Genomic DNA, 11,416 nt, shown 5'->3' on the forward strand with positions numbered 1-11,416 from the left:
AGTTGCCATACCAGGCTGTGATGCAACCCGACAGTATGCTCTCGATGGTGCTCCTGTAGAACATTGTGAGGGCCCTAGGGGACAGGCCAAATTTCTTCAGTCTCCAGAGTTTGAAGAGTCGCTGTCATGCCTTCACCAGGGTGTCTGGGGTTTGACCATTTCAGTTCCTTGTAGATGTTTATGGCGAGGAACCTGATGTTTTTGACTTTTTCCCTGTTGATGGCTATAAGGATATGTCCTTTAGTAGTCAATAAAAGGTGTAGACTAAAGCGTTCTGATCTGTTGATGACTCCAACCTGTGTGTGTCTGAGATTTTCGATTGCCCCTGGACATTGGACAGTGAAAGTAATATTCTAATTCTGTTGTGCTTCCAGGAGGAGATCATTCAGTTGGACCTGGACAAGCCTGCAGCAGGAGGCCTAGGCTTCTCTGTTATCGGAGGAGAGAGGGGCATCTTTGTCAAGTCCATCACCCCTGGTGGCATAGCAGATCGTACAGGACGGCTGCAAGTGGGGGATAGACTGCTCAAAGTAAGTCTGATCTACTCTTGAGGTGTTTTCAATGTAATAACAGTTCTTGTCCACTAGGTGGTGATCTTTGACCAGAACTCATCTGAATGCAGGGTTGTACACTAGGGCACATCGTAATAAAACGTTTTACAACAGCAAAACAAAAATATTTGTTCTCATTGGAAAAATTCAGGCATTTACCTCCCTGTTTCACTCCATTTCAAAACGTTTCACCCTACCGTACATGACCCAGCTTTTGAGGTTTCCAGCTGACGGTGTCTCTATCCACCAGGTGAATGAGGAGCTGATGACTGGTGTGTCTCACACTAAAGCTGTCACCACTATCCGAAAGGTCAAAGGACTGGTACACCTCATAATGTCCAGACCGCCTGACCAAAACCCCAACACCTACCTGTCCTACCTCCCCATCAACTCTGACAAGTGCAACGGCAACAGTGACGACATTGGGGTGAAGACTAAGCCATGTAGTCCACCTGATGAGAACAGTAGCCCTCCTGACATACCGCCAATAGGTACATTACTACTCTTTATCCCTACAGATTTGTATGTTGAAAAGTGACATTTTCTGATGCCTGCTCCACACCATGTGCCAGTCTGACGGTCTTCTTCTCTCCTGTGTCCGTCACCCAGACTATGATGTAGGTTCAATGGAGCGGAGGACGAGAGAGGGTGAGGTGGAGAACACTGAGCTGTCTGAAGACACAGACCGTGATGGTTCCTCTCTACCAGAGGACTCTCCTGAGGTGGGTACATACTGTGATGGTTCCTCTCTACCAGAGGACTCTCCTGAGGTGGGTACATACCGTGATGGTTCCTCTCTACCAGAGGACTCTCCTGAGGTGGGTACATACTGTGATGGTTCCTCTCTACCAGAGGACTCTCCTGAGGTGGGTACATACTGTGATGGTCCCTCTCTACCAGAGGACTCTCCTGAGGTGGGTACATACTGTGATGGTTCCTCTCTACCAGGGGACTCTCCTGAGGTGGGTACATACTGTGATGGTTCCTCTCTACCAGAGGACTCTCCTGAGGTGGGTACATACTGTGATGGTTCCTCTCTACCAGAGGACTCTCCTGAGGTGGGTACATATTGTGATGGTTCCTCTCTACCAGAGGACTCTCCTGAGGTGGGTACATACTGTGATGGTCCCTCTCTACCAGAGGACTCTCCTGAGGTGGGTACATACCGTGATGGTTCCTCTCTACCAGAGGACTCTCCTGAGGTGGGTACATACTCTGGGGAGGACCTGCCTCTAAGGCGGGGCATTTCAACTACAGTCCTGGAAGGTCAAAACACCCCCAAAACTATTCTACCTTGTAGTTAACTCCATTCTCATCTGTTTCTGTGTTGTGTGTGGAATTCCAGACCTCCCGGAAAGCCGACTGGAAAGAGGAAAGTGTAGACAACCCACTGAATGAAAGGTAAGGGGGGCTCCAGAATAGGAAAGAGGAAAGTGTAGACAACCCACTGAATGAAAGGTAAGGGGGGCTCCAGAATAGGAAAGAGGAAAGTGTAGACAACCCACTGAATGAAAGGTAAGGGGGGCTCCAGAATAGGAAAGAGGAAAGTGTAGACAACCCACTGAATGAAAGGTAAGGGGGGGCTCCAGAATAGGAAAGAGGAAAGTGTAGACAACCCACTGAATGAAAGGTAAGGGGGGCTCCAGAATAGGAAAGAGGAAAGTGTAGACAACCCACTGAATGAAAGGTAGGGGGGGCTCCAGAATAGTGTGACTGAATGTCACCAGAGGACTTTTTTTTTTTTTATGATGATTTATTTAATTTTTTTAAATCTCATATCGGATGTTCCTTCCCAGCTACCTGCCGATGACGTCAGAGCTTCCAGAAGAGGATGAGATTACCTGGGGGAGTGACGAGCTGCCTATAGAGAACATCAACTCCAAATTCACTGACGGTAAGCCATCTGTAGAGAATATTAACTGGAAATTGACTTTGAGTGTGAACACTGCACCCAACGACTCAACATCACCAATTTCATTGCCTAACCTTGATTGACCTTTTGGATCCACTGATTTGAATATCCTCTTCCAAAACATACAATTGAATGGATTTTCTCGAGTGACTGGTTAGCTGCGTCACTGGTTAGCTGCGTCACTGGTTAGCTGCGTCACTGGTTAGCTGCGTCTCAACATTCTCCTCCCCTCCTCCCCAGATAAGCCCATCATTACAGAGGATGAGCTGACCTCTCTGCCCCTGGTGAAGGTGATCCCTGATGGACAATACACTGGGGCCAAACTCAACACTGTGGTGCGTATGCTGAGGGGTCTGCTCGAACAGAAGATCCCTTTGCAGGAGTTTGAGGTATGACCTGTCTGTCTGATCTGGTGTAGAAACCTCACATCTGGTGTCAAACTCATTCCACGGAGGGCGGAGTGTCTGCGGGTTTTCACTCCTCCCTTGTACTTGATGAATTTAGGTCACTAATTAGTAAGGAACTCCCTTCACCTGGTTGTCTAGGTCTTAATTGAAGGGGGGGGGGCTGCAGACACTAGGATCTCCATGGAATGAGTTTCACATCCCTGCTCTACATTAAACAGCCTCAACTATATCCCCTCTTGGTTTTCTTCCATAGTATGTAGCTCTTAAAGGAATAAGCTTTTTGTGTAGCGTTGATCTCTATTTTTATTACATTAAAAAAACACTTTGACACATAATACAGGACCTTTTTATTTTCTTGAAAATCTGTAAAGTTACTTATTTGTGTCCATGGGACTGAGATTTTAAGGCCAATTTCTACTTCTCTCCAAAAGAATCTGCAGAATCTACAGCCGCTGGACGACTGTCTGATTGGTCAGACGAAGGAAAACAAGAAGAAGAATCGTTATAAGAACATTGTCCCTTGTAAGTGTAGATAGAATGTCACAACGACAACACCACATTATCGCTGTAGATAGAATGTCACAACGACAACACCACATTATCGCTGTAGATAGAATGTCACAACGACAACACCACATTATCGCTGTAGATAGAATGTCACAACGACAACACCACATTATCGCTGTAGATAGAATGTCACAACGACAACACCACATTATCGCTGTAGATAGAATGTCACAACGACAACACCACATTATCGCTGTAGATAGAATGTCACAACGAAAACACCACATTATCGCTGTAGATAGAATGTCACAACGACAACACCACATTATCGCTGTAGATAGAATGTCACAACGAAAACACCACATTATCGCTGTAGATAGAATGTCACAACGACAAAACACCACATTATCGCTGTAGATAGAATGTCACAACGACAAAACACCACATTATCGCTGTAGATAGAATGTCACAACGACAAAACACCACATTATCGCTGTAGATAGAATGTCACAACGACAAAACACCACATTATCGCTGTAGATAGAATGTCACAACGACAAAACACCACATTATCGCTGTAGATAGAATGTCACAACGACAAAACACCACATTATCGCTGTAGATAGAATGTCACAACGACAAAACACCACATTATCGCTGTAGATAGAATGTCACAACGACAAAACACCACATTATCGCTGTAGATAGAATGTCACAACGACAAAACACCACATTATCGCTGTAGATGGAATGTCACCACGACAAAACACCACATTATCGCTGTAGATGGAATGTCACCACGACAAAACACCACATTATCGCTGTAGATGGAATGTCACCACGACAAAACACCACATTATCGCTGTAGATGGAATGTCACCACGACAAAACACCACATTATCGCTGTAGATGGAATGTCACAACGAGAAAACACCACATTATCGCTGAAGTGTTTTACCTGGGGATGGTGCAGATTATAAGTGTCAATATTCCTCTATCTACTTCAATAATAGCTCAGCACAGGAGGTTGGTGGCACCTTAACTGGGGAGGACGAGCTCGTGGTAATGGATGGAGCGGAATGAGTAGAATAGGATCAAATATATAATTTGATACCATTCCGTTCCAGCCATTATTATGAGCCGTCCTCCCCTCAACAGCCTCCACTGAAGCCCAGTGCAGTATATAACAAGCCCAATCAAAGCTTCTCCTGTGTTCTCTTGTTTCTCCAGTCGATACCACCAGAGTGATCCTGGGTAAAAATGGTGGCTACATTAATGCCAACTTTATCAACATGCCAGTGAAAGATGAGAACTTCATGTTCATTGCTTGTCAAGGACCCCTACCCACCACTCTGGGTGACTTCTGGCAGATGATCTGGGAGCAGAAATCCAATGTCATTGCTATGATGACCCAGGAAGTGGAAGGGGGAAAGGTCAAATGTCAACGGTACTGGCCTGACACCCCGCGGACTGCTGAGATGGTGGACGAGAGGCTGCAGATCACCCTGGTCAAAGATCAGCACCTGGACAACTTTGTTATCCGTCTCATTGAGGTCAAAGATATCCAGGTGAGATTAAATGTACAGTAGGTTATAAGGACAGGAGTAATAGCCCCAGAACTGAGCCTTGCAGGACTCCATACTTAACTGTGAAGGGATTTTCTTTTTCTAGAATGTAATAATAAGGTTAAACAAATAGAAACAAAAGCCAGTGCATAATCATTTGGGTACTCTGTATTCAGAGCATCAGAGTGACGATGACAGCCTATCACTCCTGTTCTAGACTGAAGAAATTCAACGCGTCACCCACCTGAACTACACCGGTTGGCCAGACCACGGTACACCCTCGCAGCCTGAGCAGCTGTTGACGTTCATATCCTACATGAGGCACATCCACCAATCAGGACCCATCATCACGCACTGCAGTGCAGGGATTGGCCGATCCGGAACCCTCATCTGCGTAGACGTGGTTCTAGGCCTCATCAGTAAAGATGCTGATGTAAGTATGGTGACAAGACTATAGCTTTTATTATGCTAAACAAAGGTCCAACCACATTTTTTCCTGGTTCTGAGAGATTGCGTTTTAAAACACACTGCTGTTTTTAGTTTGATATTTCAGATGTGGTACGTAGCATGAGGCTGCAGAGACAAGGAATGGTACAAACAGAGGTAACTTATACAAAAGTCATTTCAGTTATACATTTTTATACAACTACAATATGTTGATCCCTTTTAAAGAGTCTGTAATGTACATACTATGCTATTTCTGCATTAATGAGATACATACTCATTGTTTATTCCACACAGGAACAATACATCTTCTGCTATCAAGTCATCTTATACGTGCTCCGATGTCTTCAAGCTGAGGAGAAAATCTCAGGATAGCAACCTATTTATAGTCCCAATGTTGCACACAATGTTCACTCCTGTTGGTGAGAGCAGAACGACGACGACGGAGACTACACACAGCACCTTTAAGACAACCAAGCTGTGGATTTACAAACCACTGCTTAACTAACGCCTTAAAACATTCTGGGATTGTGTCCCGAACACAGATCAAGCCTAGTCTTGGATTTACTGGTACTTTCAATAGAGAATCTCCATTTGACATGGTTTTTAGTCCACGACTAGGCTTGATCTGTGTCTGGGAAAGTAGTCCCTCATTTCATGAAAGTAAATTCTTACAGGAGTCTGTATATTTTTGTTTGCTTGACCTCTACCTCTGTAGCTGCTACCCCTTCTCTTAATGTACACAAGAACAATACGGTTGATGTTCCGTCTTATCTACATGAAAGCAATGCTTTTTTTTTTATATAGATTGGCTTATGAAATATCTGAAAGTTAATAAATTCATATTTTAAAGATTTTGATGCTGGAAGTTGCCTTGACAGAATACGACAGTATTTGCTGCCAGTGTTAAAGGAAATTAGTGTACATATTCATCTTTTGAAAAATTGCAATTTGTAAATAAAAGTGAAATTTACATTTTGGTACTTTATTTAAATGCAGATTTGCCAGTAATAATGCAATTAGCCTTTCCTATGCACTTTTCAGTAGTTAGGCGTGGTGCTCATGCCATTCACCTGGAGTTAAAGGTTAAGAACAAAATTACAATGGCCTTTTAATGTCGGCAGACTAGAATACATCAAGGAGTTCAAAGCCAACTAAATACATAGTCCCTAATCTCATGACTGGGTAGGGGGCACAGCCAATCAGAATACATTTCCCCTCATTCTCAAACAGTGGCTTACAAAGAAATGGCCTCAATTCCCTAAGCTTGGGATGAAAGTCAGTGTGTCTGATGCCAAAATAGGCAGGGAAGTGCAATCCATTTGCTCCAGTCAGAATCTGGGCCTTCTTGATATACTGCAACCTTCCCCTTGGGGTAGGGATGTAAGAATTTTGCAAAAGGCATTAAGTTCTGAAATGTGGGAACCTCTAAGCCCAGAGAGTTTAACTGTCATGTGTCAAAGATTAGCCTTGGTTTCAGCCAAATGTTAAGGAAACAATGTGATCAGGATTTGGGCTCTAATGTGAGACTGACAGTATTTGATCCCCTGCTGATTTTGTACGTTTGCCCACTGACAAAAAAAAAGATCAGTCTATAATTTTAATGGTAGGTTTATTTGAACAGTGAGAGACAGGATAACAACAAAATCCAGAAAAACATAAAATGATTTGCATTTTAATGAGGGAAATAAGTATTTGACCCCTCTGCAAAACATGACTTAGTACTTGGTGGCAATCAGAGGTTTCTTGTAGTTGGCCACATCTCAGGAGGGATTTTGTCCCACTCCTCTTCGCAGATCTTCTCCAAGCCATTAAGGTTTCGAGGCTGACGTTTGGCAACTCGAACCTTCAGCTCTTCTATGGGATTAAGGTCTGGAGACTGGCTAGGCCACTCCAGGACCTTAATGTGCTTCTTCTTGAGCCATTGTCATGCTGGAATACAATTCCCTGGCTGAGGGAAGGAAAGGAGGTTCTCACCCAAGATTTGACGGTACATGGCCCCGTCCATCGTCCCTTTGATGCGGTGAAGGTGTTCTTGGTCATAGGCAGCATTCCTCCAAACATAGCATGTTGAGTTGATGCCAAAGAGCTCCATCTGACCACAACACTTTCACCCAGATGTTCATTGGCAAACTTCAGACGGGCATGTATAGGTGCTATCTTGAGCAGGGGACCTTGCGGGCGCTGCAGGATTTCAGTCCTTCACAGCGTAGTATGTTACCAATAGTTTTCTTGGTGACTATGGTCCCAGTTGCCTTGATCATTGACAAGATCCTCCCATGTAGTTCTGGGCTGATTTCTCATGATCATTGCAACTCCGAGGTGAGATCTTGCATGGAGCCCCAGGCTGAGGGTGATTGACAGTTTCTTCCATTTGTGAATAATCGCACCAAATGTTGTCACCTCACCAAGCTGCTTGGCGATGGTCTACAATCTTGTCCCTGACATCCTTGGAAAGCTCGCGGTCTTGGCCATGGTGTAGCGTTTGGAATCTGATTGCTTCTGTGGGCAAGTGTCTATTATACAGGTAACGAGCTGAGATTAGTGCTCCTAATCTCAGCTCGTTACCTGTATAAAAGACACCTGGGAGACATCTTTCTGATTGAGAGGGGGTCACTTATTTCCCTCATTAAAATGCACATTGACATGCGTTTGTCTCACTGTTCAAATAAACCTACCATTAAAATTATAGACTGGGCAAACGTACAGAATCAGCAGGGGATCAAATACCCCCCCCCGTAAACTGCTGATCTGAAGTCAACCAAATGCAGATTACTGTGGCTGACGAGCATCCCCACACTGAAGAGCATGTTTAGTCTTAAGAGAAGTGTCTGATGCACTTTAGTTGCTTGCAGATGTACCAAAAGTCTGGCTTTCATGTTAACCACAATTAATAAGGAAATTGTTCTAGAGAACATCCTCAAAGCTAGAGTCTGATACTGATACTGTAAACTAGAGTAATACATGAAACGAAGCAAGAATTCAAACACATTTGGTTTTAATAGAAATTTGCTTTGGACAAGGTTTTTTTTTTTTTTAAGAGAACAGGATGAACAGATTTAGTATTCATCTTCCTCATCCTCACAGGCATCCCCAGAGTCTGCTCCCACCTCCTCATAGTCCTTCTCCAGAGCAGCCATATCCTCTCTGGCCTCAGCGAACTCCCCCTCCTCCATGCCCTCACCCACGTACCAGTGCACGAAAGCTCTCTTGGCATACATCAGGTCAAACTTGTGGTCCAGACGACTCCAAGCCTCCGCGATGGCTGTGGTATTACTCAGCATACACACAGCCCTCTGGACCTTGGCCTGGTCTCCTCCAGGAACCACCGTAGGGGGCTGGTAGTTGATCCCCACCTTGAACCCAGTGGGACACCAATCCACAAACTGGATGCTGCGCCGGGTCTTGATGCTGGCGATGGCTGCGTTGACGTCTTTGGGAACCACGTCGCCACGGTACAGCAAGCAGCAGGCCATGTACTTGCCGCGTCTGGGATCACACTTCACCATCTGGTTAGCCGGCTCAAAGCAGGCGTTGGTGATCTCAGGGACAGAGAGCTGCTCGTGGTAGGCCTTTTCTGCTGAGATGATGGGGGCATAGGTGACCAGGGGAAAGTGGATACGGGGGTAAGGCACAAGGTTGGTCTGGAACTCTGTCAGGTCTACGTTGAGAGCTCCATCGAAGCGCAGGGAGGCTGTGATGGAGGAGACAATCTGGGCGATGAGGCGGTTCAGGTTGGTGTAAGACGGCCGCTCCACTCCCAGGTTACGCTTGCAGATGTCAAAGATGGCCTCGTTGTCCACCATGAACGAGCAGTCAGAGTGCTCCAGGGTGGTGTGGGTGGTCAGGATGGAGTTGTAGGGCTCCACCACTGCTGTGGACACCTGGGGAGCAGGGTAGACTGAGAACTCTAGTTTGGACTTCTTGCCGTAATCCACAGACAGGCGTTCCATCAACAAGGAAGTAAAGCCAGAGCCGGTCCCTCCTCCAAAACTATGGAAGATGAGGAACCCTTGTAGTCCAGTGCATTGGTCAGCCTGAAGACAGAAGACATGGGCTCATTAGTAATTCACCCAATGTTGGAACGTTAAGATTTTAAACTAAACATTCAGCAGTAAAACAACCTTATTTTTTGGGGTTATGATATAGTTGAGCCAAGCTAACCAGTCAATGGTAACAATTTAAATGATCTAACAATGGATGGTAAACAGCAGTGGCCCTTCAAACATTCAGCAGCTCACCATTTTGCGCATCCTGTCCATGACAGAGTCCACAATCTCCTTGCCGATGGTGTAATGGCCACGAGCGTAGTTATTGGCAGCGTCTTCCTTGCCACTGATGAGTTGTTCAGGGTGATACAGCTGACGATAGTGACCGTTCCTGATCTCATCTACAACAAAAGCAATTTGTCACATACAACTCGTTTTAAACTGAAACGCTTGCTTATCATTTTGAAAAACAGAAAGCTATTGACAGAGCAACATTACATTCAGGCCACATACTAGGCTCATTGCATAAGTAGAATGAATTGTTTGCCATGTCAGGTGGTCACATAGCCAGGTCTCAGATGGGTTTGTGTGGTCTTACCAACTCCTATGGTCATTCATTGACAACATAGGAGGAATTGGCATGTTCAACTCAAATTGGTAGCAGCAAAACATCTTTAAGTTCAAAAGGGAAAAACCTGCACACACACACTAACATTTAAGTATAGTAGTGTATTTTGAAGCAGAGGTCAGAGCAAACAGTTGTATTTTGGCAACAGCTGTTGTCAGCATTTTTATAGGAATTGGTATAAACAGATCTGGGACCAGGTTAGGGCAGACCACCACTATACATGCAGCTTGCTCTTCCTCACCAACAACAGTAGGCTCCAGATCTAAGAAGATGGCCCTGGGAACATATTTCCCAGCCCCAGTCTCACTGAAGAAGGTGCCAAACGATGAGTCAGTCAATTGAGGAACAGTGTTCTCATGGATAGTCCCATCTGGCTGGAAGCCATGCTCCAGACAATACAACTCCCAGCATGCATTGCCCATCTGGACTCCTGCTTGGCCAATGTGGATGGAAATGCACTCCCTCTGTCGAGATAAATTATTGTTGGACTAAGGAGTGTTTATAGAAGGGGGGGGGGACTGAGCCCAGCAATCATAAATCCTGACAGTTTCTTCTCCTCCCAGCTTTGTGTACTTCGACCTCCAACAAATCTCTCAACTCCTTATCAGTTCTCATTTATCCAAACGTACTTTCTATATTAACAAAATACAGGGAAGCACAACTCCAAAGCAAAAAAAAAAAAAAAGTATTTACACAAATCAGTCATGTTGAATTAAAAATAACTTACCATTTTTCCTGCAGTTATGTGGAATAGATGGCCTTTCTGAGGAATTAATGAACCCTGAAACAGTTTCACCACAAGCATTTACATATCAAATTGATGTAACTAAAGTATCATAGGCTAGGCTACATGTTGAACTCCAAACACACTCACTCACCTTTGAACACAATGTCAGTCTGCTTCATGGGCCCAGTTTATATGGTATCAGGTGGTGGAGTAGGTGTGGCTTATCAAATGACCTTTGACCAAGGGGTAGTGTATGTTTTATGATGATGATCCTGAGGAAAATAGTCAATTTCAAAGTTTATTTTGAATTTTTTTAAAGACAATAAAAATCGAACTACATGTTTCTGAATCTGCACGTCTAACAGTGGTTCATATATTAGTATAAACTGGATGGTTTGAGCCTGAATGCTGATTGACTGAAAGCCGTGGAATGTCAGACCAACAAAATATTTTTTTGTACTGCTCTAATTACGTTGGTAACCAGTTTATAATAGCAATAAGGCACCTCGGGGGGTTGTAATATATGGCCGATATACCACAGGCGAAGGGCTGTGTCTTAGCACTCTGCGTTGCGTTGTGCATAAGAACAGCCCTTAGCCGTTGTATATTGGCCATATACCACACGCCCTCGGGCCTTATTGCTTAAATATAGCATGTTGATTTGTTATTATGCATTCCTGCATCCA

The 11,416-nt window shown here is 44.6% G+C and overlaps 2 protein-coding genes across 7 annotated transcripts in view; one reads left to right on the forward strand and one right to left on the reverse strand.

Annotated features, from left to right (window-relative positions):
- Positions 1–6,359, forward strand: part of ptpn13 (protein tyrosine phosphatase non-receptor type 13) — a 144,635-nt gene extending 138,276 nt beyond the window's left edge. For all 6 annotated transcript variants that reach the window (XM_014138916.2, XM_014138917.2, XM_014138918.2 and 3 more), the window contains 11 exons: positions 375–530; positions 802–1,042; positions 1,161–1,273; positions 1,897–1,952; positions 2,348–2,445; positions 2,704–2,852; positions 3,302–3,392; positions 4,608–4,945; positions 5,160–5,375; positions 5,483–5,545; positions 5,684–6,359. In XM_014138916.2, coding sequence (XP_013994391.2) covers positions 375–530; positions 802–1,042; positions 1,161–1,273; positions 1,897–1,952; positions 2,348–2,445; positions 2,704–2,852; positions 3,302–3,392; positions 4,608–4,945; positions 5,160–5,375; positions 5,483–5,545; positions 5,684–5,761 — 1,599 coding nt within the window. In that variant the 3' untranslated portion in view covers positions 5,762–6,359. The remainder of the gene's footprint in view (positions 1–374; positions 531–801; positions 1,043–1,160; positions 1,274–1,896; positions 1,953–2,347; positions 2,446–2,703; positions 2,853–3,301; positions 3,393–4,607; positions 4,946–5,159; positions 5,376–5,482; positions 5,546–5,683) is intronic.
- A 2,008-nt stretch (positions 6,360–8,367) lies between these two features.
- LOC106568505 (tubulin alpha-8 chain) lies at positions 8,368–10,892 on the reverse strand. The gene is made up of 4 exons (XM_014138921.2): positions 10,731–10,892; positions 10,245–10,467; positions 9,628–9,776; positions 8,368–9,423 (listed from the first exon to the last, which is right to left on the reverse strand). Exons 1-4 carry the CDS (start codon positions 10,806–10,808, stop codon positions 8,446–8,448), a joined length of 1,428 nt encoding a protein of 475 aa, XP_013994396.1. The 5' UTR covers positions 10,809–10,892; the 3' UTR covers positions 8,368–8,445.
- Positions 10,893–11,416: the final 524 nt, after the last annotated feature.

Source organism: Salmo salar, chromosome ssa13 (assembly GCF_905237065.1).
Source record: "Salmo salar chromosome ssa13, Ssal_v3.1, whole genome shotgun sequence".
Lineage (NCBI taxonomy): Eukaryota > Metazoa > Chordata > Actinopteri > Salmoniformes > Salmonidae > Salmo > Salmo salar.